This window comes from Aspergillus candidus (assembly GCF_002847045.1).
Source record: "Aspergillus candidus strain CBS 102.13 unplaced genomic scaffold BDW47scaffold_46, whole genome shotgun sequence".
NCBI lineage: Eukaryota > Fungi > Ascomycota > Eurotiomycetes > Eurotiales > Aspergillaceae > Aspergillus > Aspergillus candidus.
In genome coordinates this window covers 33369-57845 of record NW_020194051.1, presented here as the reverse complement: position 1 = coordinate 57845, position 24477 = coordinate 33369, and the positions used below count along the sequence as shown (strand labels likewise).

General features: G+C 53.0%; 11 protein-coding genes across 11 annotated transcripts; 6 read left to right on the top strand and 5 right to left on the bottom strand.

Annotated features, from left to right (window-relative positions):
* Positions 1-745: 745 nt before the first annotated feature.
* Positions 746-2550, top strand: arfA (putative ADP-ribosylation factor). Its single transcript, XM_024813697.1, has 4 exons — positions 746-1552; positions 1659-1903; positions 1963-2028; positions 2083-2550. Exons 1-4 carry the CDS (start codon positions 1405-1407, stop codon positions 2176-2178), a joined length of 555 nt encoding a protein of 184 aa, XP_024669461.1. The 5' UTR covers positions 746-1404; the 3' UTR covers positions 2179-2550.
* Positions 2551-2765: 215 nt separating this feature from the next.
* On the bottom strand, positions 2766-4552 carry BDW47DRAFT_119512 (uncharacterized protein; the record flags this gene model as incomplete). The annotated part of the gene is made up of 3 exons (XM_024815358.1): positions 2766-3118; positions 3207-3470; positions 4519-4552. 3 exons carry the CDS (start codon positions 4550-4552, stop codon positions 2766-2768), a joined length of 651 nt encoding a protein of 216 aa, XP_024669460.1.
* A 398-nt stretch (positions 4553-4950) lies between these two features.
* BDW47DRAFT_110350 (DUF3405 domain-containing protein) lies at positions 4951-7771 on the top strand. The gene has a single exon (XM_024813696.1). It carries the CDS (start codon positions 5199-5201, stop codon positions 7629-7631), a length of 2433 nt encoding a protein of 810 aa, XP_024669459.1. The 5' UTR covers positions 4951-5198; the 3' UTR covers positions 7632-7771.
* Positions 7772-8363: 592 nt separating this feature from the next.
* On the top strand, positions 8364-9459 carry BDW47DRAFT_62212 (putative cytosolic Cu/Zn superoxide dismutase). The gene is made up of 2 exons (XM_024819458.1): positions 8364-8824; positions 8935-9459. The coding sequence occupies exons 1-2, from the start codon at positions 8575-8577 to the stop codon at positions 9288-9290; spliced, it is 606 nt and encodes a 201-aa protein (XP_024669458.1). The 5' UTR covers positions 8364-8574; the 3' UTR covers positions 9291-9459.
* Positions 9460-9484: 25 nt separating this feature from the next.
* BDW47DRAFT_133464 (putative quinate pathway repressor protein QutR) lies at positions 9485-12648 on the bottom strand. The gene is made up of 2 exons (XM_024817841.1): positions 9994-12648; positions 9485-9933 (listed from the first exon to the last, which is right to left on the bottom strand). Exons 1-2 carry the CDS (start codon positions 12412-12414, stop codon positions 9679-9681), a joined length of 2676 nt encoding a protein of 891 aa, XP_024669457.1. The 5' UTR covers positions 12415-12648; the 3' UTR covers positions 9485-9678.
* Positions 12649-12989: 341 nt separating this feature from the next.
* On the top strand, positions 12990-15854 carry BDW47DRAFT_133460 (putative C6 transcription factor QutA; the record flags this gene model as incomplete). The annotated part of the gene is made up of 2 exons (XM_024817840.1): positions 12990-15694; positions 15755-15854. Exons 1-2 carry the CDS (start codon positions 13173-13175, stop codon positions 15852-15854), a joined length of 2622 nt encoding a protein of 873 aa, XP_024669456.1. The 5' UTR covers positions 12990-13172.
* Positions 15855-16118: 264 nt separating this feature from the next.
* Positions 16119-16658, bottom strand: BDW47DRAFT_133457 (type II 3-dehydroquinate dehydratase; the record flags this gene model as incomplete). The annotated part of the gene is made up of 1 exon (XM_024817839.1): positions 16119-16658. Exon 1 carries the CDS (start codon positions 16581-16583, stop codon positions 16119-16121), a length of 465 nt encoding a protein of 154 aa, XP_024669455.1. The 5' UTR covers positions 16584-16658.
* Positions 16659-17342: 684 nt separating this feature from the next.
* Positions 17343-18688, top strand: BDW47DRAFT_133455 (inositol monophosphatase family protein; the record flags this gene model as incomplete). Its single annotated transcript, XM_024817838.1, has 6 exons — positions 17343-17520; positions 17576-17627; positions 17689-17777; positions 17849-18287; positions 18348-18479; positions 18532-18688. The coding sequence occupies 6 exons, from the start codon at positions 17343-17345 to the stop codon at positions 18638-18640; spliced, it is 999 nt and encodes a 332-aa protein (XP_024669454.1). The 3' UTR covers positions 18641-18688.
* A 26-nt stretch (positions 18689-18714) lies between these two features.
* BDW47DRAFT_133453 (shikimate dehydrogenase family protein) lies at positions 18715-19946 on the bottom strand. Its single transcript, XM_024817837.1, has one exon. It carries the CDS (start codon positions 19890-19892, stop codon positions 18825-18827), a length of 1068 nt encoding a protein of 355 aa, XP_024669453.1. The 5' UTR covers positions 19893-19946; the 3' UTR covers positions 18715-18824.
* Positions 19947-21233: 1287 nt separating this feature from the next.
* Positions 21234-23072, top strand: BDW47DRAFT_133450 (sugar porter family MFS transporter; the record flags this gene model as incomplete). The annotated part of the gene is made up of 4 exons (XM_024817836.1): positions 21234-21770; positions 21847-22514; positions 22583-22628; positions 22686-23072. The coding sequence occupies 4 exons, from the start codon at positions 21234-21236 to the stop codon at positions 23070-23072; spliced, it is 1638 nt and encodes a 545-aa protein (XP_024669452.1).
* Positions 23073-23273: 201 nt separating this feature from the next.
* BDW47DRAFT_133449 (Gfo/Idh/MocA family protein) lies at positions 23274-24371 on the bottom strand (the record flags this gene model as incomplete). The annotated part of the gene is made up of 1 exon (XM_024817835.1): positions 23274-24371. The coding sequence occupies one exon, from the start codon at positions 24369-24371 to the stop codon at positions 23274-23276; it is 1098 nt and encodes a 365-aa protein (XP_024669451.1).
* Between the last annotated feature and the right edge of the window lie 106 nt (positions 24372-24477).

Here is a 24477-nt window from a genome sequence, read left to right as displayed (position 1 = left end):
GAGTCTGTCACATGGACTTTAGATCAGGAGAGACATCAAGACAGATTGACACAGACTAGTCCAGTAGGGAGACGTAGCTTATCAAGGACAGACAACCAGAGCGGACCCAAAGCGAAATGGCTAGCTTCGAACATGACGCGTATGTGGGTTCCGGACGTTCTTGGGGTTATCTTCGAAGCCAGTCTCCATACAGGGGGCGAATCTATTGTAGTAAGTAGTGCGGTGTAATCGTACAGTACCGGACACGATATATGTAATCAGTGTTCAGATGGCAAATTATAGGGGAAGTCGAGATAACTTCCTGGACAGACGACAACGTCCGTCGAGATCCACTCCCGATGGGGGGGGTTTAAAATCCAGGCCGATGGGGAGCCTATCAGGAGATGGCCAGTTAGGTTGTCTGGACCTTTGTTCGTTGGGTTTAACTCGAAGTTATTTAGCAGTGGTTACTTTAGTCAGGCAGGTTCTCCCATGGATGGGGAAACACCGTGTCCTCTTCGTGACGTACCAGTATTATACCTTTTATTACTTACTTCTTTATTACTTGAACAGGTCACTCCGTACAAGATGCTGGATGAATCGATATGTAGTATTCTAATACTGATGAAAGACCACGGTGGAAGATGGCTAGGCAGCAACAGGAGCACAGTAGCAATAGTAACAACTATCAACAATGATCGACTGGTTGATTAGAGTATATATAGCAGCATTTCCAGTATAGAAATTAGTGTACTCCCTTTCTATCGGTCCCTTGTTTTCCCTGGCTGGTTTCGTTCAAGAGTGACGGAAGCTACGCCGGCGGCTGAATTTCTTGACCTGGCATTTTTTCGCAGCAAAATCCCACCGCCCGACCAAAACAGTGACTGTCTTAGTGTCCGCCATAATAACATAACGCCTGCTTGTCCTGACCGGACTTGACCTGTCCTAATTCTAATTCTCCTTCCCACGCCATCACCACCTTTGAACGAACCTCACCCCATTCCACCACTCATCCCTCTATATCTTCTGGTAAGCTACCTAATGTTTTGTCTGCGCCGTTGCCCTTGATTCTTGAATCGCATACTCCCCCCTCCGTCGACTCGCCTGTATTGTTTCCCCCTCCCTCTCTGCGCCCACTCCGTGTATGCGGTAACCCCTGATTGTTCTGGTCATTGGGCCTTTTTTTTGGGTTTATTCTGGCCCTCTGCCCACTCTGCAGGCCTCTTTTCCCCGGCTTCGGTTATCGTGCACCCTTGATTGCTTTCTTCTCTCCCCCCTATATACCACAGGTGTTTCTGTTTACTTGCTTTCGCTCTTCCGTCCATCTGGCCATTATTGAACAACAAAAGCATTTCGACTATTGATCATTCTGACACCGCTTTTTTCCCTTTCCAGTCCTCGAACTACATCCTCGCCACCGCCAATATGGGTCTCACTTTCTCGCGGCTGTTCGATCGTCTGTGGGGCAGAAAGGAGATGCGAATTCTCATGGTCGGTCTCGATGCTGCCGGTAAAACCACCATCCTGTATAAGTTGAAGTTGGGTGAAATCGTCACCACCATCCCTACAATCGGTCAGTCATCGCCCCTCCCCGTGCTCCGTCAATCAGGAGATTTGGTCGGACCACAGGCCACGTGGTCTGGAGGGGAACTTGCAACTGACCTGAAATATTTCTAAAGGTTTCAACGTCGAGACCGTCGAGTACAAGAACATTCAGTTTACCGTGTGGGATGTCGGTGGACAGGACAAGATCCGTCCTCTCTGGAGACATTACTTCCAGAACACCCAGGGTATCATCTTCGTCGTCGATAGCAACGATCGGGATCGTATCGTCGAGGCCCGGGAAGAGCTGCAGCGCATGCTGAACGAAGATGAACTCCGTGATGCCCTCCTCCTTGTCTTTGCCAACAAGCAAGATCTGCCGGTATGTTTTTTTTTTTCGACAGGAGATTTCAGCGAAACATGATATTGACGTGATGTTAGAATGCCATGAGCCCCGCCGAGATCACCCAGCAGCTTGGTCTGCAGAGTCTCACCCGCCGTCCCTGGGTAAGTTGGACCGACCCCTTTCGGATAACGGTATCCATGGCTAACGAAATCCAGTACATCCAATCCACCTGCGCCACCACTGGTGACGGTCTGTACGAGGGTCTGGAGTGGCTCGCCGAGACGCTCCGCAAAACGAACCGGGACAGCTAGACTGTTGTTATGTCATTAGAAGGATGATCTGGATGGTTGACTGGGAGTTGGGGATGATGAATGAAGAACCGGGGCTGGCAACGACACCCCGTGTAGGGCAGGAAATGCTACGTGGCGGTGCTTGTATGTTCTCTTAACGGCTCTTCATTCCTCTATGCAATTAGCTTTTTGTGTTTTCTTCGTTCATCCCGGCGTCGATCTCAACGCATACTCCTGTTAAAACATCTTTTCCTTTTCTTTTTTCCCTTTGTGTCTTTCCCCTTTCCCATTTTGCCTCTTCCCCCCTATTATTTTTTATTTTTTTTTTACTTGATTTTCCTTGTGTTTTCTACTCTACTGGCAAAACTTGAATATTTACGAGCCACCGTGAACGGGTTACGTTCGAAAACGCCAATGTATTCTGATATGAAAGAACCATAGTAGATTACTATCTAGGCTCACCACATTTACCACATTAACAAGCCATCTATAAAGAACAGTTGAACCCGACAAAATAAGATACAATCAGATTCATCCGCACTAAACCTACACCTAGACCTACGACCCCATTCCCATCCCCCCAGCACAAACCAAAGTATCACTCACTATCAAGTATTATCACCACCAAGCCCCCCAAAGTCTACCACCGTCCCACCCCCACCCATCCCATCCCCACTAACCCACCAAGCAGCAGCGCGTACAATCTCCAGCACACAACGCAGTTCATGCCCATCCCCCGGCGCATAAACCATCACAAACCCAGCCGGCACGCACCGCCCCAGCCACCAGAGGGTATCATTATCGCGCGCGAGCGGATGCCGCTGCGCCCAGCCGCGCTCGATGGTGGTGGCTACGTCTGCGGGGTGGAGGGTTAGGTGCAGGCTTCTGTCTGAGGGGTGGGCGTGGCAGATTTCGCTGCCGTTGGAGGTATTGGTGGAGGGGATGGATGAAGAGAGCCATGCTGTGTTTTTCGAAGGAGGATGTTGCTGTGTAGAGGGTGGGGTGGTTGTGTTTGGCGAGGGTGTGGAGGGCCGTCGTGAGGGCTTGACGCATGGTGTTGGTGTTGTTGTGTGTTAGTTGGCGCTGGGGGGCGATTCCGGAGATGAGGGGGCGGGGGATGGGGCGTGTGGGGAGGAAGTGTGTGGTGGAGGAGGATGTTCGGAGGAGGCCTTGGGGGTTGTGTAGGGTTGAGGGGATGAGTGGTGGTGTGAGTGGGTTGCGGAGGGCTATCAGGCGGAGGAGGCTGATGCGGAGGTAGCCTGTGGGTGTGGAGGGCGTGCCGCCTGGTCCTAGGGCTAGGAAGGCGTGGTAGTCTTTGCGGATGTGGTGGGTTAGGAAGAGGAGAAGGACGAAAGGAGGAAAGGGAGGATGAGGAGGATGAGGAGGATGAGGGGTGGGTTCTGCTTGGCGAGGGTTAGCTTGTGTATCTGATGGATGAGGAGGAGGTAGATAGGAGGCAGGCTAGAGGTATCTATAAGATAGTGTGTGACTGAGATGGTCATGGAGTTGAATTCGGGAGATGCTAGGGCAAGCATACCATGACGGGAGGAGGGTTTACGCTGTGGTATCGTGGGCAAGGTAGGAGGTAGACAGTCCAAATCAACAATATCCAACAGTTCTACTACCCAAGAAAGACAAGGAAGGTGAGTCTTTATCTGAAAGGACCCTGGTTCGAGGCCACATTTATAGAGCGTCTATACCGCACATAGTAGATGGTAGGTATCAAGTAGCAAAATCATTGATAGAAAATCCAAGCTGCTGGCAACAGGTTTGACGAGTACCAGCTGCGTTGTCAATGCAATATAACATTTGGATCTGGTCTCTGGAATGACTATGAATGACTATCAGATGGAGTCATCGTTCGTCCTCCCTTGGCGCGGTTGACAGAAGGTTGATCTGGATAAGGTTGTGGCTTCTATCCGTGATTCCAGCACATTGAATGGAAGTAAAGTATGATCCGGCCCAGGAGGTAGGTAGGCAAACAGGAGCAATGTACGTCCGCAAGCGGGTGTTGGAGTGTCTGGTTGATGATATAGAAGATGTCGCTTAGGCTGTTTCCTGTGGAGGATAATGTTTGCATTATCCACATAATTAGGATGCAGCTATCATCTCAGATAAGCCATTACCTTGCTGTATCTCTAACAGAATGGGCAGATATACGGTAGTGAATATAACACAGATACTTATATAAGTCTGTCAAGCAAGACTCATGCTGAAAGAGTGGGTGTAATCGAGCCCATCCAGAATTAACCATGATCGACCTGCTGTCGCCCTAGCCAGATCGGGTTGACCAGTTGGCCAACCAAGTTTGGTACGAGGCACGGCCCGCCAAGATACCTTCAGGTACCTGGATTTAGGCACACCTTGTACCTGTTCCTCTTGTCAACAAAGACATTTATGATCCATAATAAAAGATATTCCCTTGATAAGAACTGGGATATGTTTATTGCTTGCTATTCGGCAATGATTTCCATCAAGGCAGCATATGCCAAGCCTTGAGGTAACTAGTGGCAAGTGTTCCATCCCTTGGGCAACGCTGGCGTCGATCCAGTGATCCCCGGCCGACTAGTTGCTGGGGCGCCTTTGTTGATATCACTCTATAGATCTGTCTATCTATCCATCTCATCCACTCTCGACCTTAGACCCCACTCGCATCTCAGAGATCGTTCATTGTTCTCCATTCATACCAGTTTCATTCCATTTTTCTTTCTCGTTAATCTAATCTTAAGTCTTTCTTTTGTACTCTGATCTAATAAAGTAGGGAATTGACTGCATGCCGGCTATACCATCTAGGTTGCATTGAGTTTACCAGGAGGTACGTGAGAGATCAGATCCCTTGTAATGTCTCATTACAGTCCCTTCCCTCCTAACTCAGTCGCATCCCAGGACAATCCCCCTTGGTCCCTCACTCCCTGCATCCCTTGACACTTTGGATCGGTCCGTTGATCGTCCTCCTCACATACCACACCCGCTGCGTGGCATTGCTGTCGGTCTTTCGGCAGTCAGCCTGTAGCCCTCTGTAGCCCTTGCTACGCGCAGCCATGACGCTCCGAACGGAGAGGCATTCCTCCAGCTCCGATGGCTCACTCCCATGCTCCCCGGACGGCCGAGATGCCACAATAGACCTCGAGAAACAACACCCGCCACGCAACTACCGCCGAACGAGCTACGACTCCTTCACTTCAGCAGACAGTGGTGACGACTCGGTCACCTCGTCTTCCCCTTCGAACCAACCCATGTTGGCCCCTACAACGGTGCGCCGCACCCGCGCCGGTGTAGGCTTCTACCGCGTCCCCCATCGCATCATGAGATGGCTCTGCTTTTCGCTCTTCATGGCGCTGGTCTTGTTTATTGTCACCTTGTTCCGATTCACGATCACCTCCTCTGTCAGTCCAGTTCCCCTGGAAGTACCTAATACCCCTCCGAAGCCGCCCACCTGGGAAAGCTTCCCGTTCTTAACACGATATCACGGTGGGATTCGGACCTTGGTGCCCCGCAAAGGTCAAGTCGCTGAATATCCGAACGATGAATGGGAGGCGCTGGGGTTGGATGCCAATGAGACGAAGCCAGCCGTCGAGGCACGCGACGAACACCTGCCCCTGTCAAGTTCGGTCTTCAATCCTTATCCCGACTACGCCTCGAAGAAATACACTGAAAAATATGGCGAGAAGCGTGAGTGCTTCTTGGATGAGCATCGGGCGATCCACGTTCCACAGGTCCACCATTATCCTGCGGTTCCGCGGGGTTTCCCAGATGCCGTGATGGGCTCGAATGAGATGCTGGGGATCCAAGACGACGTGTGCTTTGACCGATTTGGCCGCCTGGGTCCCTATGGCTTGGGGTACAGCGTACGAAAAGGCGGCATCGGCGCCGGCTTGGAGGGCGACCGCGACGGCGCAGAGCGCGTCTGGGAAGAACATCCGCCCGTGGACTTTCGCAAAGTCGACTGGGCTGCTGCTCAAAGCCGATGTCTCGACGTCAACCGACATCGATTCCAGGATCTGCCAGAACCGCGGGCGAATCATTTTCTCTCGATGCCGGTGGGCACGCTGCTGGCGACCAACGAGACCTCGCCAAAACTGCAGGATCGACAGGAGCTGTCGCGGAACGGTACTGAGCGGTTGCAGCGGACGGCTGTCGTGATCCGCACCTGGCATGATTTCCGCTTTACCTCCGAGGACATCCTGTACCTGCGTTCTCTGATCTCAGAGCTATCGCTCATGTCAGGCGGCGAATACGTGGTTCACATTTTGGTTCACGTCAAGGACGAAAACCTACAGATCTGGTCCGACGATGAGACATACGACCGTGTTCTGAAAGACTCCCTGCCCGAAGAATTCCGCGGCTTGGGGACACTGTGGTCGGAACGGCAAATGTCTCTCATGTACCCCGGATTGGAAGAGACGATGACCCGCGGGCTGCCCATCCACGGTGTATACCGCAGCACCTATATGCCCATGCAGTATTTTGCACACCAGCATCCCGAGTATGACTACTACTGGAACTGGGAGATGGATGCACGATACACAGGTCACTGGTACCACCTTTTCGACAAGGTCGTGGACTGGGCAAAGGAGCAGCCACGGAAGGGACTTTGGGAGCGAAACGCCCGGTTCTACGTGCCCTCCGTCCACGGTTCCTGGGAGGACTTCCGACAGATGGTCCGGGTGCAGACCGAGATTGGCACCAACAGCCCGAACAACCTATGGAGCGGTGCCAACGGTCCAACGCCCGGTGACAAAAACCCTCACAAACAGCAGGGCGACAAGCCGATCTGGGGACCCGAGCGGCCCGACGAGCGCGACATGTTCGAAGTTGAAGGCGAGGGCATCCCCCCAACCACGGTGGACAAGGACCGATACGAATGGGGCGTCGGAGAAGACGCAGACCTGATCGTGTTCAACCCGCTTTACGACCCAGAAGGCACCACCTGGCTCCTCCGTGACGACGTCACCGGGTACAACCGGGAGAACGGCATGCCCCCGCGGCGGACGGCCATCATCACAGCCTCGCGCCTCTCCCGCAAGCTGCTCCACACGATGCACCGCGAGACGACCCTCAAGCGGCACAGCATGTTCTCCGAGATGTGGCCCGCCACAACGGCGCTGCACCACGGGTTCAAAGCCGTATACGTGCCGCACTCGGTGTACGTCGACCGCCGGTGGCCCACGCGGTATCTCGAGTCGGTGTTCAACGCCGGCCGCAACGGCGCGTCGGGAGGCGCGCGCACCTCCATCTTCGGCGACCGCGAGCACAACTTCCGCGGCACCACATGGTTCTACTCAGCGGGGTTCTCGCCCAATCTGTGGCGCCGCTGGCTGGGCTATAAGGTCGATAACGACGGGGGTGAGCAGGCGGAAGTGGCTGGGGAGGGGCGCATGTGTCTCCCTCCGATGCTTTTACATCCGGTGAAGGAGCTGGATATGGTGATTGATGATGGTGTCCAGCCGAGTGAGTCTACTCCTGAGGAGTAGCCACGCCCTGGGTGGGGACTGCTATATGTGTGATGTGATTTACAGGTTGAAGGTTGATGGGCTGACCACTTACGTTTGGCAAAACGGCGTTGATCTATTTTGGGCTGAGCTTGAGCATGTTGCTGGATGTTAGAGTTTCTTTTTTTTTTTTCCGACCTACATTATATGTATATGAATGACTTGATGAATGATAATTTTCCTTCCGTTTCCTCACCAATAGGCAACAGAGAGAAGTTAAGTTTATATTGTACACATAGTATGTGCTATATATAGAACAGTGCAGCCTTGCATATCGAATTCCTAATAACATTCAAGATCATTGACACAACTACCAGCACATAAACCCACATCCATTCTCCATAAAAGTAGCACTTAAAGCAATCCATATACCTCCATATCTATCTCATCTCAATCCCCAGCTAAACAAACCCTCTCACAAAACCCATCTCAGCCCTTAATCCAAGCCCAGGAAGTCAAAACCCGAAATAAAATCCACCGAACAAGGCTGAGTGACAAGGAAAAAGTAAAAAGAAAAGCCGTGGCGCCAATAGCCCCAACAACGCACACAGCCGTTCAAAGAGCACCCCTCGCCTCATTGGTTATGTCTTGACAGAAGGGGCCCAACACAAGGCTGCCATTTCCCGTGTGTACGGAGTAATCATCCCTTAATCCCAACAAACAGGATGTGCGTACATGCCGGGGGCTGAGATATGAGGGAGGAATGTGATGGATGAAATGCTATGACCCCTGGATTCGAGATGAAATAGAATAAGATACCCCTGCACGCTCGCAACCTTGGATCCATTCTGGTTGTGAATAAAACAAAACAAACGAACTGCTCGCACGCGACCTTGATCCTAACTGAGTCTTAGAATTCTTCATATTGATACCCACACACATACATACCTACCTAGGTACCCAGATATACAAGACACAAGGAAAAATGCACACCAAGTGCCTCGCAAGCAGCCTTGTGGCTTTTTGCCTGTCGGCGACAGCAGCAGCAGCAGCAACCGATTTCCCCAAGGCACCTGTCACGACGAACAACAACCCTACCGTCCAGCTCAAGGCGGAGCTGCTAGACAAGAGTAACTCGACTATCCGCGGCAAGCTTACTGCGTTTGCCTTGCCTCATGGGATCGGTGTCAAGGTCAATGCTCGGTTTACGGGCCTTCCTGACGGGGAGCCGTTGAGTGCGTCCCACCCTTTCTCTCTCTCTCCCTCTTTCTCTTACCACAGCCTTGTGTCCAAATCTTCCCTACCCACCAGAAAATCTCAATATACTAACAAAGCAATAAAATAGAATACCACATCCACGTCAACCCCGTCCCCGAAAACGGCGACTGCTACGCCACAGGCGGCCACCTGGATCCCTACAAGCGCACCGACACGCCCCCCTGCGATATCGACGCGCCCGAGACCTGCGAGGTCGGCGACCTCAGCGGCAAGCACGGCCCCATCTGGGCGGCTAAGGGCGAGGGCTTCGATACCTTGTACACGGACTATTTTATCTCGACTGAGGTCGGCTCGCCGGCGTTCTTTGGTGGTCGCTCGCTCGTGGTCCATGCTGCGGACAATTCGAGGCTGAATTGTGGGAATTTTGAGGTTCAGGGTGGGGTTATCAGGGGGTTGGGGGACTTTCATGAGGGGGATTATTGAGTGAGTGAGTGACTAGGTTGGTTGGTTGTTCTTTGCGGTAGGTTTGACTTAGATGGGGGGCGACGATAGGGGAGTAGCTGGTGGTATTGCCTTGGGGGTAATAACGTTGTTTAAATTAGAACTTGATGGCTATTTATTTGGTTGTTAGATGTTTGTTTAAAAACCATACTTAGGTAGAAAAAATAACCCCCCTGTACTGTGATGCGCCAGCGGTGCAGGTCATTCTATAGATGTCGGATATTATGCTAGTTGAGACCATGATTCCCCTTGAATGTCGACAGTAGACACACTGAGCGGTCTGTCCAAGCAATGCTCTTAGACGAGAATTACTGCCAATATGCAGCTCGCCGCCCAGCTATCAACCATGAGATACGCATTATTCTCCAAATCACGTAGGCTGTCCATCCAAATTCTCCAACCTGCTCTGTATCGCACTCTGGAAATACTGCCCCTCCTCCCCCTTATACTCCTGCAACACAACAGCCCGCATCAACCGCCTAGGGGCCCTTCGGCCAGTGAAGAGCTCAAATTGCGCGAACCCCTGCTCCGGGAGTACGTCTAGCCCGTCGAGGGTGACCCAGCCGCGGTGCGAGAGGCCTCGCATTTGCTTGATTAGTGGGGAGTAGAGGGGTTTGTAGGCGAGCTGATCGTATGCTAGTTAGTATTGGGTTAAACGGTACTCTAGCTGAAGCTGGAGACATACCTCGACGACTACTCCACCCGTGGGGCTCTCCAGCCACTGCGGGGGAATCTCAAAGTTCGGAGCCGGCTGGTTTCCGATGCTGTGCTGCGGGATGCAGGAGCAGATGACGGTTGGTTGTTTGTACTTCTCCGGCCAGGGGTCGTCGAGCGAGTGCAGGATGTGGACTCTAGCGCCCTCGGACGACCCGTTAGTGCTGGTACTGCGGAGATTCTGTCGGTTATAGTGGTAGGCGAGCTTCTCCGCGTTGGCGACCGTGCGGTTCCAGACGAAGATATTCTGCACCCCCAGGTGGATCAAGGAGTAGACGGCTGCGCGGGCCATGCCGCCTGCGCCAATCACTACGCCTGTAGACGAAGGCCGAATTGCATTCGCTGGGGAAAGGCCCCTCCGGAAGCAGTTGCACATGCCGATCCAGTCGGTGTTGTCTCCGTGGAGGGCCTTGATGGGCCCGGCGCGGCTTTTCTCCATGTACAGCGACGAGCCCTCCGTGTCTGTGGTGTCTGTGAATTTGCGGATGGGGATCAAAGTGTTGACGGCTCCGATGGCGCGCGCGTGGGGCGACATCGAGTGGAGGAGTGGAATGACCTCTGTCTTGTACGGTAGACTGACGCTCGTGCCTCCGAAATGGGGGTTCTCGACCAGCTCGTTGAGACCGCGCAGCGAGGACGACTGGTGGAGATTGTATGTGTGGGGTAGTCCGGAGGCTCTGTATGCGGCGTTGTGCATCGCGGGGGATAAGCTGTATGTGACGTTGGCGCCGAAGACGAAGAACTGCATGGGGTCCAAGGCGAATGAGGTGTAGAGGGCCCCCTGCGCCTCGCGTAGGGTGATGCACGGTAGTCCCTTGGTGTGGATTTCGGGCGCGAGGGACTGGTGCACGACGGGGGTTAGGATTGGGTTGAAGCAGCATGATAGCCGGCCTAGGGAGCTGGAGTTGTATGCGATGAGAGGTAATGATGGTGTTGGAAGAGACGTGATGCGGTGGCGGAAGCGTTCCACGGAGAAATTGTCCTCTATCGATGCTGCAGGCTGGGTCAATCGGACCATGTCGCAGCCGAGCTGTTGAGCTCGTTCGTACATCGTCTGAAACTCGGCGTTGTCCCAGCCTCCGGGGCGGGATTCCAAGGCCGCATAGTGGCCGATCACTTTGCTTGATCCTTTTGAGGAGATTATCTGCAACAGATGTGCATTGTCGTACGAAAGGTCGACAGTCAGGAACTCGGGTGCTAATCGTAAGCCGTGCTGTACTAAGCTCAGATACTGCTCGACTGGGCGGCGTGGCGCCTCAGACCCCACGATACTATCGACATGGTAAATTAGGGGCACGACTATGTTCCGTCTGATCATGGCTACGATGTGGCTGATCCTGTCTTCATGGGTTGGATCGTCTCCGGGAGATGTCTTCCCCACGTCAACCTTTAACTCGAATGCGTCCGCAGTGGACTCCAAGTCCTCGATGTCTAAATCACGCTCGAAGAACGAAGAAATCGGCACGCTCACTGCGTAGGTGAACGTTCGCGTCTCGACCGGCTGCATTGACAGGGGGAACGACGCCAGATGATTGCTCAGATCGGTGGGGTCACCAGTAGCGAATGCGATGAAGCGAAGGAAATCCCGTTGCAGCCGTTTGAGCGTCAAGAAAGGAGTGACGGGTTGATGCCGCTGATCGACCTCTAGATCCAGCAGTGTATGAGGTCCGTCTCTGATAGTCCTTTCCGAGACATTGAAGAACTCGAAATTGGAACAGTCCCGATAGATCGGACCAGAGAGTTCCAGGAAGCGACGGATTTTGTTCGCATCCCATGCCTTCAGGTAAGATTGAATGCTCTCCGGATCTCGAACGATATGGATCACCGGATGGGTTTTTGCGTACTCTCTAAGCAGCATCTGCCCACTCTGTTCCATGAATCCAGGTCCGCACACAATCACCCAACCCTCGCTATGTTCTGCCAACACCGACTCCATGACCCTCGCATCTTGACGGCGATATTCTGTCAGACCGAATGATTTTTTGAACGTGGCGCGCGAGTGTCCCGTCACATGCTGGAAGTACCGGTCTGCGTCTATCAAGCGACGTCCCGATGTGGCTGCCAGGATGACCGCCAGACTGGATTTGCCCGTGCCTCTGATACCGATAAGAACAATGGACGAATTCGGGGTAAATATGCGATTGGTTTGAAACGACCTCTCGAGGCTACCTTGAGATGTAGAATCGGAATTTGTACCTCTCTGGGTTTCGGGCTCTGTAGCTGTCGCGCAGAGGGACTCATCATGGGAGAGAACACCCGCGATGCTGCGAGCACTAATCAGGGGCGTCGAGTCGTAAACATCATGTCTTTGCGCGAAACGCCGTCGATTTTGCTCCTCCAGTCCCTCTAACTCGTGTAGCTTTCGTTTGACCGGCTTCACCAGAATGGACATGACCGGAGTTGAGACTGCGTCGTCGATTAGATGTACATTAGAACGTCACAGGCCATGAAATGCGCAGTCGCGAGGTCTGTCAAACCGCGAAACCATGGAGAGCCGACGAAAGGCGCGTCGCATGTGTGAATGGCCGTTGATTCGAGGGACTGTCATAACATGAAGCCTTTTGACAATCTAATCTCTGTAGTAAGGACAACAAAATGGAGACTTGGAGGGATGTGCTGTTGTGAAGTGTGCAGAGTATCCAAGAAACCACAGTGTGCCGAATCACACCACACAGCGTTACCAACGGAAATTGCTCTGGCCTCGGCGCTTTTGCGGGGATGTCAGACTGTGTGCGGGAAAAGGCTCAGCCGGTCAGCTTGTTCATTGCCTGGCTCGAGTGTCGCGTTGTGGAGCAGTTCGGTAATTTCCCGTTCCCCACGGGGGATGCCGACGATTCAGCTGATTGATGTTGGTCATAATGGTTTTGCCCCAAACTTTCCCCTCATGGTTTTCTCTCAACAATTCTCTCGATTCATAGATCTCCATTATCACCGCTTGCCAGTTAATTCCTGACACTGGTGCTTTTTGGGAATCTCAATTAATCAATGCGCTTCTGTTGATCACGCCCTTCGCACCCTTACCCCAAGAGGTGGGGCCGCTCTCGATCGCATTCCCTCAGATGCGTCGCCGGCAAAACGTTCATTTCGATGGCATGATCGGAAGATGAACGTGCATCTAGAACACTCAAGCGGGTCGTTGTACATACGATCATGACCGGCGACACGCGCCACACCGCAAGGGGCAGCAGCAGATTAAAACGACGATTAACGGGGGACGACGACAGCGGCAAATCGAATCGCGCTGCAGATGAGTCGGTCTCAAATCCGAAGCGGCAGCGGGTGTCGCGTGCTTGCGACAACTGTCGTTCGAAGAAAGACAAGTGCGACGGCGTCAAACCGGTGTGTTCGACATGCGCTTCGTTATCGCGCCCGTGTACATACAAAGCAAATCCGAAGAAGAGGGGCCTGCCGACGGGGTATATTCGCTCGCTTGAACTACTATGGGGTCTTGTGTTCTGCAAGATACAGGGGAGCGAGGATGTGGTTCGGGCGTTGTTGAAAACGGCCAATTTACCGAGTCATTTGGCGTCGATGGGTAAAGAAACGGAGGCGTCGGATACCCTCCTAGCTTCGTTCAAGAACAGCGCTATGCTAAAAGATATCGAGAAGATGATTTTATCTTTGGAACAGCCAGAAGAGGATCAGGACAAGAGTGATCATATTCCGGGAGATAATGACTCTCCCTCTGATGCAGGGAGTAGTGCGCTGGCTTCTCACGCCCTCGAATGGCATTTGCCCCAGATACAAGCATATGGGGGAGAAGCCTTGACTACACCTGGTTTTTCTCCCACCAAAACACCTAGTGTTACATCAACTGCTAGGCTTCCTCCAAGTATGACTCGTGATTGTGGAAGTCAAACTATGGACACCGATGTGACGATCCACCCCCCGTCCCAGCCCTTGTCTCTCCGAGTTGACCACCATACAACACCACTCAAACTTCCTTCCAATGTATGGCCTTTGCTTGACATATACTTTTCCTACACGCAATGCTGGTTTCCTATACTTGAGAAGCATGACATACTTCGCACCGCATTTCGCCATTCTGAAGACGACGCGCCGGTCGATCCCTCGTCGCCTGGTTCCGGAGATTATGCTGCTCTTTGGGCCGCTTTGGCCCTTGCTTCTGTTCAAGATACATCAATCTCCAAGACTGGCGCTCGCAGTCGACAGGACTGTAATGTGTTGTATACCACAGCCAAGAGCCTAATCCCTGACGAGAGTGACGCTTATGAAATGGGCCACGTGCAGGCATTATTGATCTTGTCCCTCGTGAAGTTTGGCCAGCACAAGTGGATGACATCCTGGATTCTTGTAGGGCAGGCTGTTCGGGTTGCACGCTTCTTTTCAGGGTTAGACTCTCTTCAGGGACAGCCCGCGAATCGAGACGGTATGGCTTCTCCGCGTACCAAACATGTTCTCTTGGGCTGTTTTGTCCTGGAAACATTGATATCTATGCAAATTGGCCAGGCTCCCTCCATGCGGAAAGATGATGTGGCGAAAATTGGTTTGATCAACGAAGATGGCTTGGAAGAGTGGCACCCATGGGAGGATCAGACCGGCCTCCAAGCAGGCGAGCCATCGCGTGGTTCATTCCACAGGGGCCCTCTCCTTGCTTTAAGCACGTTCAATCGTCTGGTCTCGCTGATGTGTATCTTGAATGAACTTTGCTGTTTACGACAAAGCCCACCCGCCGCCCTACCACAGCTCGAGACACTCCAGCGACAGCTACAATCGTGGGCGTCCGCGCTTTCGAAGAGCTACCGCGTCGATCTACAGAACCCTGCCAAAGTGGGCTCGCCACATATCTTTGGCCTAGAAGTGATGTACGAGAGCGTTACTACATCACTAAACACTCAATTCGCCGTCCAACAGGGTGATGGGCACGGTCTAGAGTCATCGTATATGAAGTGTGCCACGGAAAGCTCCAGAAGGTTACTATTGCTGCTCCAAGCCTATGTGGAGAATTACAGTCTGGCTGCGACATGTCCGACATTCGGAATGATCTTGGGATTTGGAACCCTACAAACCACCCTGTCCTTGGAGGCTGAGCCTGAGCTAAAGAAAGAGCTCCAATCTTTCGTGTCCCGCTTGTCAGCAGTATGGGCAGATCCAAAGATTACCGTTCCAGAACTGACGCCCGCGGAACAACCGCCAACATCAGAAACCATGACTCTCACAAGGACTCGAGAGGAAACTCACTCTCACGTACCCTCGGATAACTCTACTGTCATACCTCAAGCCACAACTAATATCTCCATAAACCCGTCACGAAGCACGCAAATGACGAACGAAAGCCGCAGAGACCTCGCTACCCCGGAGTCACTCATAGCCAATCTATGGATGAGGACGCCGAGCAACACCGAAGGAAACATACCGTTATCTTTATCAACGCCCACGCCTTCGCTAAACGTGCATGGATCCCCAAAGGAAAGCCGCCACCGTGCATCTATGTCTGAAAAACCGTCGAACGAAACACCAATGGCTATACCCGACACAGCAACCCAGTTCCACAGAAATGAACCTCAATACCCAACACCTTTCACCGAGCCCAACCTTAACCTCGGCGCCTTTGTAGGCGTTGACGGATACGGATCTCTCCAAAGACAGCGGATTGCCCCTGATTTGGACGCATTGTTCGATGAACTAGCATCCCTTGATGGGACAGAACAGTGAGCGTCCTCGTCAGAACATTATTTCAATGAATACAAGCTAACATATTACTGATACAGCGCTGATAACCAGCCGGAGTTTATGCAGAATCTGGGGTTTGTGCCTGATGCTGGGATTCCTGAGTTTTATCCTTATACACATCAGGTGGATCCTTCGTGATGGTCTTGCCCTGTTTCCTCTGTCTTAAGCGACTGTTAAAGATATGAGATCATGTTACCTCTGGCGGAAGTAACCTGGCTTTCCATTTCCAACCATAAATTAGTGGCGACGGAGTATTCCATACAAAGTTGGATGCTTCTACATTTCGCAACAATCTATTAGAGATACCCAATGAAATACTACACATTGCATTCCCCTAGCCCTGTTACAGAAGATAACAGTCTTCAAAAATCATAATTATAGCGACATATGTATGCAAAACAATCACAAAACCGCCCTCCCCTCCCTCTTCCCCCCAAACTTCCCAACCACATACTCCACCGCAACCTTATATCCAAAGACGCCCAACCCAACAATGACACCCGCCGCCTTATCGCTCAGATAGCTATGGCGACGCCAAGACTCCCGCGCATGGACATTACTCACATGCAGCTCGACAAAGGGGATATCAACCGCGAGGAGTGCATCGCGGATGGCGACCGATGTGTGCGTAAATGCGCCTGGGTTGATGATGATGGCGTCGATGTGGTTGCGGGCGGCTTGGATGCGGTCGACGATGGCGCCTTCGTGGTTGGATTGAAAGGTGGTGAGCGAGGCGCCTAGTGAGGCGGCTTGGGCTTTGCTGCTGCTTTCGATGTCGGTGAGGGTGGTGGTGCCGTAGGTAGTGGGTTCGCGGGTGCCGAGGAGGTTGAGGTTGGGGCCATTTATGAGGAGGATTGAGGGGGGCATTTTGATTGATTTATTCGTCGGGGAGAGGAGGGAGATGAGTGGGTGATTGTTGGGTGTGGTGTTATTCAAGGTAGCGGTGTTGTGTAGATTGAGAGTGGATGATGATATGGAGTATTTAGGGTTGATATAGTTCACTACATTGAGTATGATACGCTTTCGGATATACGAATATGCTAGCTATCAGTCGAGATGTTGACTGGATATGCGGTGTCTACTCGTTGTATTACTTCAGGTCTACATAGTGAGCTGTCGTGGGCCCAACCATGGTTAAGATAAACCGGATGGATATTGTAGATACATAGTTGGATAGAGTGGAGAAGGTGGCCGGCTAAGCGTACACCCGCCATCTGATTCATACATCCGTACTGCATCACTACGTTATAACCACTGATTATGATTTCTGAATATATTTCCATCATGAAGCGAATGACAGAATGTTGTTAGATACTTCTGGACACGGCATATGAGAGAATGTATAGCATGTCGACATCTTATTATCAATCTCGGAAAACCCCCGATTGAGTCACTCAGAACAACACCCCTAGCCATGTAAAGCGAAGTGGAGACGACTCCAGATCAGCGGCGGTTATCCACGGATGCTCAAACCTCCAAAGCGTTGATTTGCGTTTCTGGATCGTACCTTTCTTTTCAAAGACCTGCTCCAAGCACTTTGTCTTCGTTTTCTGATTGTCGTCGCGAGATAACACCCTGCAGAGAATACGATCACCGTTGAACAACACCGCTAGCCCACATCATATCATGGCTGTGACCGAGTTCTCCCAAGATCAGCTTGATGAGATCTACATCTTCGCGGTAGATCTAGGCCGCAAAGCGGGCGAGATGCTGCTGGCCAGCATCGAGAGGCGAATTGGAGACGGCGACAACCAGTTCGAGGAAAAGGACAGTTCAGTCGATATTGTGACTCAGACAGACGAAGGTTCTACACCAATATCCGGTATTCCAACACATAAACTAATCATTACTACTGGAAGATGTGGAATCTTTCATCAAGACTGCGATTCAGAATAAATATCCCGCGCACAAGTCAGTCTCTACTGTCCTTCCGCTAAAAAACAACCAATGTCTTATATAATGGATACCACAGATTCCTCGGAGAAGAAACATACGCCAAAAGCCAGTCGCGCGAATACCTCATCGACAAGCATCCAACATGGTGCGTCGACCCATTAGACGGTACGGCAATCTCATCTCTAATCACTCAAACCCTCCCGACCAGTCAGTCAATATCTTACAGAATCCAACAGGAACAGTCAACTTCACCCACCTCTTCCCCATGTTCTGCGTCTCCATAGCCTTCATCGTCAACCACAGCCCCCTAATCGGCGTAATCTACGCCCCCTTCCAAGACCAGCTCTTCTCATCCTGCGCCAACCGCGGCGCCTGGCTCAACGAAAAGCGCCGCCTCCCCCTCATCCGCAATCCCTCCATTCCGCCCTTGCCGTCCAATGCTCCCAGACAATGCATCTTCTCCTGCGAGTGGGGCAAAGACCGCCGCGACGTCCCCGACGGGAACATGCACCGCAAGGTTGAGAGTTTCTTGAACATGGCTGCTGAGGCTGGTGGGCGGGACGGCAGGGGCGGCATGGTGCATGGCGTGAGGAGCCTCGGTAGCGCGACGTTGGATTTGGCGTATACTGCTATGGGGTCGTTTGATATTTGGTGGGAGGGAGGGTGTTGGGAGTGGTATGTTCTCTCCTCTCCTCTTTTCGCGTTTGTGATGAGCGGTTGATTTATGTTGGATAGGGATGTTGCTGCGGGTATCGCTATTCTTCTTGAGGCGGGTGGGCTCGTCACTACGGCTAATCCTCCTAAGGATCCGATGACGGATCCGATTGAGGATTTTAGGCTGGGGAGTCGGCTGTATTTGGCTATTCGGTGTGTATCTTTTGATCCTGCACTACAGTAGGACAGTACTAACATGTTCAAGACCAGCTGGTCCGTCGTCGACAGAGACAGGGCGACAGTCGCAGGAGAGAACGGTGCGGGAGGTATGGCGTCGGGTACATGAGCTCGAGTACACGCGGCCTGGGGTGTGATCAGTAGTCTACATTGACAATCTTGGTCAAAGACTTGGCAGTTACAAGACGAATACAATGATAAAGAAAGATATGCTTTGGTTGACATCTAAGAATCAATCTATTACATCAATGCTCTTGGGTATGCTATACACGCACGAGAATCATGAGTACGTAAGGCCAGTAAGACACGCGCAAAGAAGAATCACATTTTCGACAGCTTAGGCGTCCGGTCTGCAATCGACTTGCTCACCATGTCGCGGACAGCCTGCACCAGACCAGGTACAGCGACGATATCCCGACCTGTCCAGAGCCGCGCCTGCTCCAGACCCTGCCAGATGAGGGCTTCGGTGCCCATGATGACCTTCCAGCCGGTGGCGGACGCCAGCGCCGCGATCTCGGTGTAGGGGGTAGGGTGGTAGCACATCTCGAGAATGACGCCCTTGAAGGGTTCACCGGACGACTGGCGCGGGCCTAGAAAGGCTTGCAGGGTCTCACGGGCGCGGAGCTCCTCGAGCGTTTTGGGCGGGTAGTTCGGGATGCCGGAGACAATGGCCGCGGGCTTATCGGCCGCGGCCGCGGTGGCTGGGTCAGAGACGTGGATGAGGGGCGCCTTGGTGGAGTCAGGATTGCGCTGGTTGTCTTCCCGGAGGATGGCTTCGACTTCTGCGTTGTCGCGATTGACAATGTAGATCTTGCTGGCACCTAGCCATTTGCGCATCACGTAGATTGCAGTGCGGGCGGTGCCGCCGCCGCCGACGATGAGGGCGGGCTTGCCGCGGAAGGGGTCTTCGGGAGTAGCGGGGGCGTTCTGCACCAGGGCTTCGCGGATGCCGATGCAGTCGGTGTTGGTGCCGACGTAGGTGCGCTTGTTTCCGGCCTCCCGGCGCACGAAGATGGTGTTGCAGGCGCCTGCTTGCTGTGCGTCTTCGGTCATCTCGTCTAGGTGAGGCATGATGGCTACCTTCCATGGCATCGTTACTGAGGACCCGACGAACTTGGGGTTGGCTCGGATTGCCGCTAGGTACTTGTCGATTGGTGGTGATTTGGTGTATGGCGGTGGGTAGGTGGCTGATTTGCCTGTGACGCTGGACAGGGGGATCTGCGTCCAGTTCAGGCCCAGCTTCTTGTAGACGGTCTGGTGCAGGGGCGGCGAGAGAGAGTTAATCAATGGGTGCCCGTACAGGTAGGCTACCCCATCCAGATGATCTGGGCAAGTAATGGGCTCTTCAAGCGGCGGTTGCGCAAAATTGGCAACCTGTGTTGTGGCCATTATATAGGAATCAATATGAATCAATTAGGGCTGAAGCACTTGGGAGGCGTAGAGGAATTGAGGTGGACGAAATTGGCAAAAATGCTCTGAGGTGTAGTTTGAACAATTATACAAGAGCTATGAATGAATCCAACCGTGAATAACCTCGTTTAATAAGGGACAGCCCGAGTGGATGAAATTGAAGAAACAATCAATGTTGGTTTGCGGCGGAGAAACATTTTGCTGCCCACGCGACTTCGAGTGCCTGAGGCAGCACCTCATCTCAAGTGTTGCCCGATCTCAATCTCTTTTCTCTTTTCCCTCTTCTACACACCCCCATCTGTGGCTATTATCCTATTATCCCGTCCTGGTTTCCCCACTGACTGACATAGATCAAACATCTCGAGAATGAAAAATCCGGTGTGCGATCGGAAGTTATCCGCTCCATCTACCCTTAACCACAAGCTTTAGGGTCGGGGAGAACTCTTATCCCGGCCAAGCGTCCCTAATCCTCATTCAGCTCGCTTAATAACTGACCCCCATGGGGAATGCCACAAGGATGTTAGAGCCGGGGAAGCCCTTTTCCCGGCAATTTGATACCCAATAGCCCAGGACTCATTAGACAGGCGTCTCGTGGGATCCTTGACTCCTGGCTGCGAAATGCCGAAGATTCGGGGGTTCACCTAACCTAGGATGGTCCGTGCCGCTATTCACTCGATAACCACGGACCTAACTGGCGAATGGTTTACTAGCTTCTTCGGTTCAGCCATGCTAATGGACTGCCTCTCCACCTCTGGCCTCCAAACCTTCCTGCGTCTCCACAATCACTTCGAGAGCGGGATCGGAGAGAGACGTCCAGCTTTTGGCAGAGATTTCTTGACAAGGCGTAGCTTGGGCTGGACCTCGTGGAAGTCACCCGAGCAAGAAACCTGTACAATAATTAGGTTTCTATAATCCAGTCGCGTGCGCTGCGCTCCCTTGTGGTAGAGTGTTTTCCGGCTCTGAGAGTGAGATATACGTTTTGCCGCCCCTAGTCTCTCTCCAACGACATTGGCCAGGAAATTGCATGTTGGGGTTTCCTTCCCCTTCTCCCCTGTCCGCATTCCTACGCCACTGCGTGATCCCCGGATTTTCTCTCCTGGGATTGAATTAGCGTGACGTTAAGTCACCCCATACTATTTAGACCTGGTGCCCGGTCAATCGTATGGTGTTTTTCTCATTCTTTTGGTTCTTTATCTACATCTACACATCTACCGTCTGATCCTAGCGCTGTTCACAATACCCCTGTCTATACCTAGCCCTTGGCATTATATAGGAGGCCTCGATATTCGCGCCCTCCCTGGTCGGGCGAGTACACTCACAATGGGCGTTCTATCGCTGGTCGAGGACCGTCCAACTCCCAAGGAGGTCTACAACTGGCGGATCTATCTTCTCGCAGCCGTGGCATCGTGCACGTCATGTATGATCGGTTATGACAGCGCCTTCATCGGCACCACAATCCAGCTTGACTCCTTCAAGGACGAGTTTAACTGGGACGACATGCTCCCGGGAAAGCAAGACCTTGTGAGCGCCAACATCGTGTCGCTGTACCAGGCCGGGGCATTCTTCGGCGCTTTCTTCGCCTACCCCATCGGCCATTTCTGGGGGAGAAAGTGGGGCCTGATGTGCTCCGCCTTGATCTTCACCCTGGGTGCTGGTCTCATGCTGGGCGCCACGGGTGACCGCGGTCTCGGGCTCATCTACGGAGGACGTGTTCTTGCCGGTCTGGGGGTGGGTGCAGGCTCGAATATCACCCCTATCTATATCTCCGAGCTGGCTCCGCCAGCCATTCGGGGTCGGCTGGTTGGTGTCTACGAGCTGGGTTGGCAAATCGGTGGTCTGGTGGGCTTCTGGATCTGTGTAAGTGGGGAGTCGCAAGAGTCATATGGCTCTGCTAAAAAACCATAACAATACATAGCTGACGGTGCTTTAACAGTATGGGGTCGATTCCACCATGCCACCCAGTCATAAGCAGTGGATTATCCCCTTTGCAGTGCAGCTCATTCCGTCAGGCCTGCTCATCTGTGGTTCCTTGTTCATCAAGGAGTCTCCGCGGTGGCTGTTTCTACGGGGTCGTCGTGACGAGGCCATCGAAAGTCTCAGTTGGGTTCGTCAGCTCCCCGAAGACCACATCTACATGGTCGAGGAGATCGGAGCGATCGACCGCGCCCTGGAAGAACAGCGGACCACCATGGGTCTGGGGTTCTGGAAGCCGTTCATGCTGGTCTGGACCAACAAGAAGATCATGTACCGTCTGTTTGTGGGCAGCATGCTGTTCCTATGGCAGAACGGCTCGGGCATCAACGCCATCAACTACTACAGTCCTACCGTGTTCGCCAGCATCGGCGTGAAGGGCGGCAATACCAGTCTGTTCACCACCGGTATCTTCGGCGTCGTCAAGACTGTCGTCACGTTCGTCTGGCTGCTTTGGCTGATTGACCACGTGGGCCGACGGATGCTTCTTCTGGTCGGTGCGGCTGGCGGTTCGATCTGTCTGTGGATCGTCGGTGCGTATATCAAGATCGCCGATACCAAGAATAGCGACAATACGGAGATGGACGGCGGTGGCATTATGGCCATGTTTTTCTTCTACTTGTGGACGGTGTACGTACCAGCCCGTGGCCCCAAATTTACGATTTCCCTGGATGCATCCCTCTAACCTACTCATACAGATTCTACACCCCCTCATGGAACGGCACCCCTTGGGTAATCAACTCCGTAAGTCTACCTCCCCAACACTCGTCCTCAATAAACAACCACTCACGTTAGCCCCAGGAAATGTTCGAGCCCAACATCCGATCCCTGGCACAAGCCTGCGCAGCAGGCTCCAACTGGCTCTGGAATTTCCTCATCTCGCGCTTCACGCCGCAAATGTTCGACAAGATGGACTATGGGGTATACTTTTTCTTCGCGACGCTGATGATCTTCTCCATTGTGTTTGTGTTCTTCCTCGTGCCGGAGACAAAGGGCGTTCCGCTTGAGAATATGGATGGTCTGTTTGAGCATAAGCCTGTTTGGCGGGCTCACGGCGAAGTCATTGCTCGGCTGCGCGAGGATGAGATGCAGTTCCGGAGGGATGTCGAGGAGGCGGGGGGGTCGAAATTGGGAGGGGAGCAGGTTGAGCGGTTGGAGACTGTTCAGGGTAAGGGGGTTCATGGATGAATGTGATTGTATATATGGGTTTGGTAGTTCAATTCACAAGATGAACTGGAGTCAACATGCTGCAGGATCTATCTGTCGAGTGTGGCTCAGTGACCAGATTGATGTATGGCTTTTCCTCGCTTCTTTACAGTGATAAGCTATCGACCATTTCTCATCTCTCTATCTATATATGTCTATGCTCAAGTATCAATCTATCAAATCCTAAAAAGCACCAACATCAACATCAACATCAACAGGCACCCCAGTATCCAACGACTCCCTAACAGCCCCACAAACAAGCAAAGCCCTCAACCCCTCCTCCCCCGAACACCCCACCTCAGCCCTCCCCAAAATAACATCCACAAAATGCCTCACCTGCTCATCAAACGGCCTCCTCCCCTCCTCCACCTCAAACCTCTCCACCCCCAGCCTCTCACCCCAACCCCCCTCCCCACACCCATCATAACTCCACCGCGTCATATCCGGCACACTCAGCGACGCGCGGGATCCAAAGATGCGATAAAAATCCGCCCCGCCGCCCTCCACCCGCGGAATCAGCGGGTTCTCGCCGGTCCCGGCCTCGAAATTATGCGGGGAGGGCGTAGCGTCGCAGACGAGGAAGGTCCCGACTGCGCCGGATGCGAAGCGGAGGGTGATGGCTGCGCCTTCGTCGGCGGGGTTGGTGCGCTGCGGGGGCGTTTGCTCGGCGTGTACGCGGGTGATGGGTCCCAGGAGGTAGTGGAGGATGTCGATGTCGTGGATGAGGTTGATGGGGATGACGCCGCCGCCTGTTGTGGATGAGGCGCGCCAGGCGGTTGGTGCGGAGAAGTAGGAGGGGGGTTTGAGGAGGGTCCAGAGGCCGTTGATGGCGATGATGTGGCCGAGGGAGTTGGTCTCTGAGGTGAGGATTTCCTTTGTCTTGAGCACGTAGGGGTTGAAGCGTCTGTGGTGGCCGACGAGGAGCTTGAGGTGGGAGTGTTGGGGTTGGTGGAGGAGGGTGAGGAGCTCGCGGGCTGAGGCGATGTTGTCGCCGAGGGGTTTCTCGACGAGGACGTGGATGTCTGCGAGGAGTAGTTGCTTGGTGATGGCGACGTGGGTGTGGTTTGGGGTGCAGACTATGGCGGCGTCGGGCTTGGGGATTGCCTGTAGGGTGGCTTCTATTGTTGGGTAGTAGCTTGTTCCTAGCTTTTGGGCGGTGGTTGCGGCGCTGGGGAGGGGGTCGATGAGGGCGACGAGGTCGGTGGAGGGGTTGGAGAGGATGGATTGGGCGTGTCGGGGGCCGATGAGGCCTGCGCCTACGATGATGAATTTGAGGGTCATGTTTATTTGGGGGGGTTTTTCTTAGGGTGTAGTATGCTTGAAGTATAGCCTGACAGGGAGGAAAGAGGAATCGCACAAGATCAATCATACAGATCAATTCCATTCA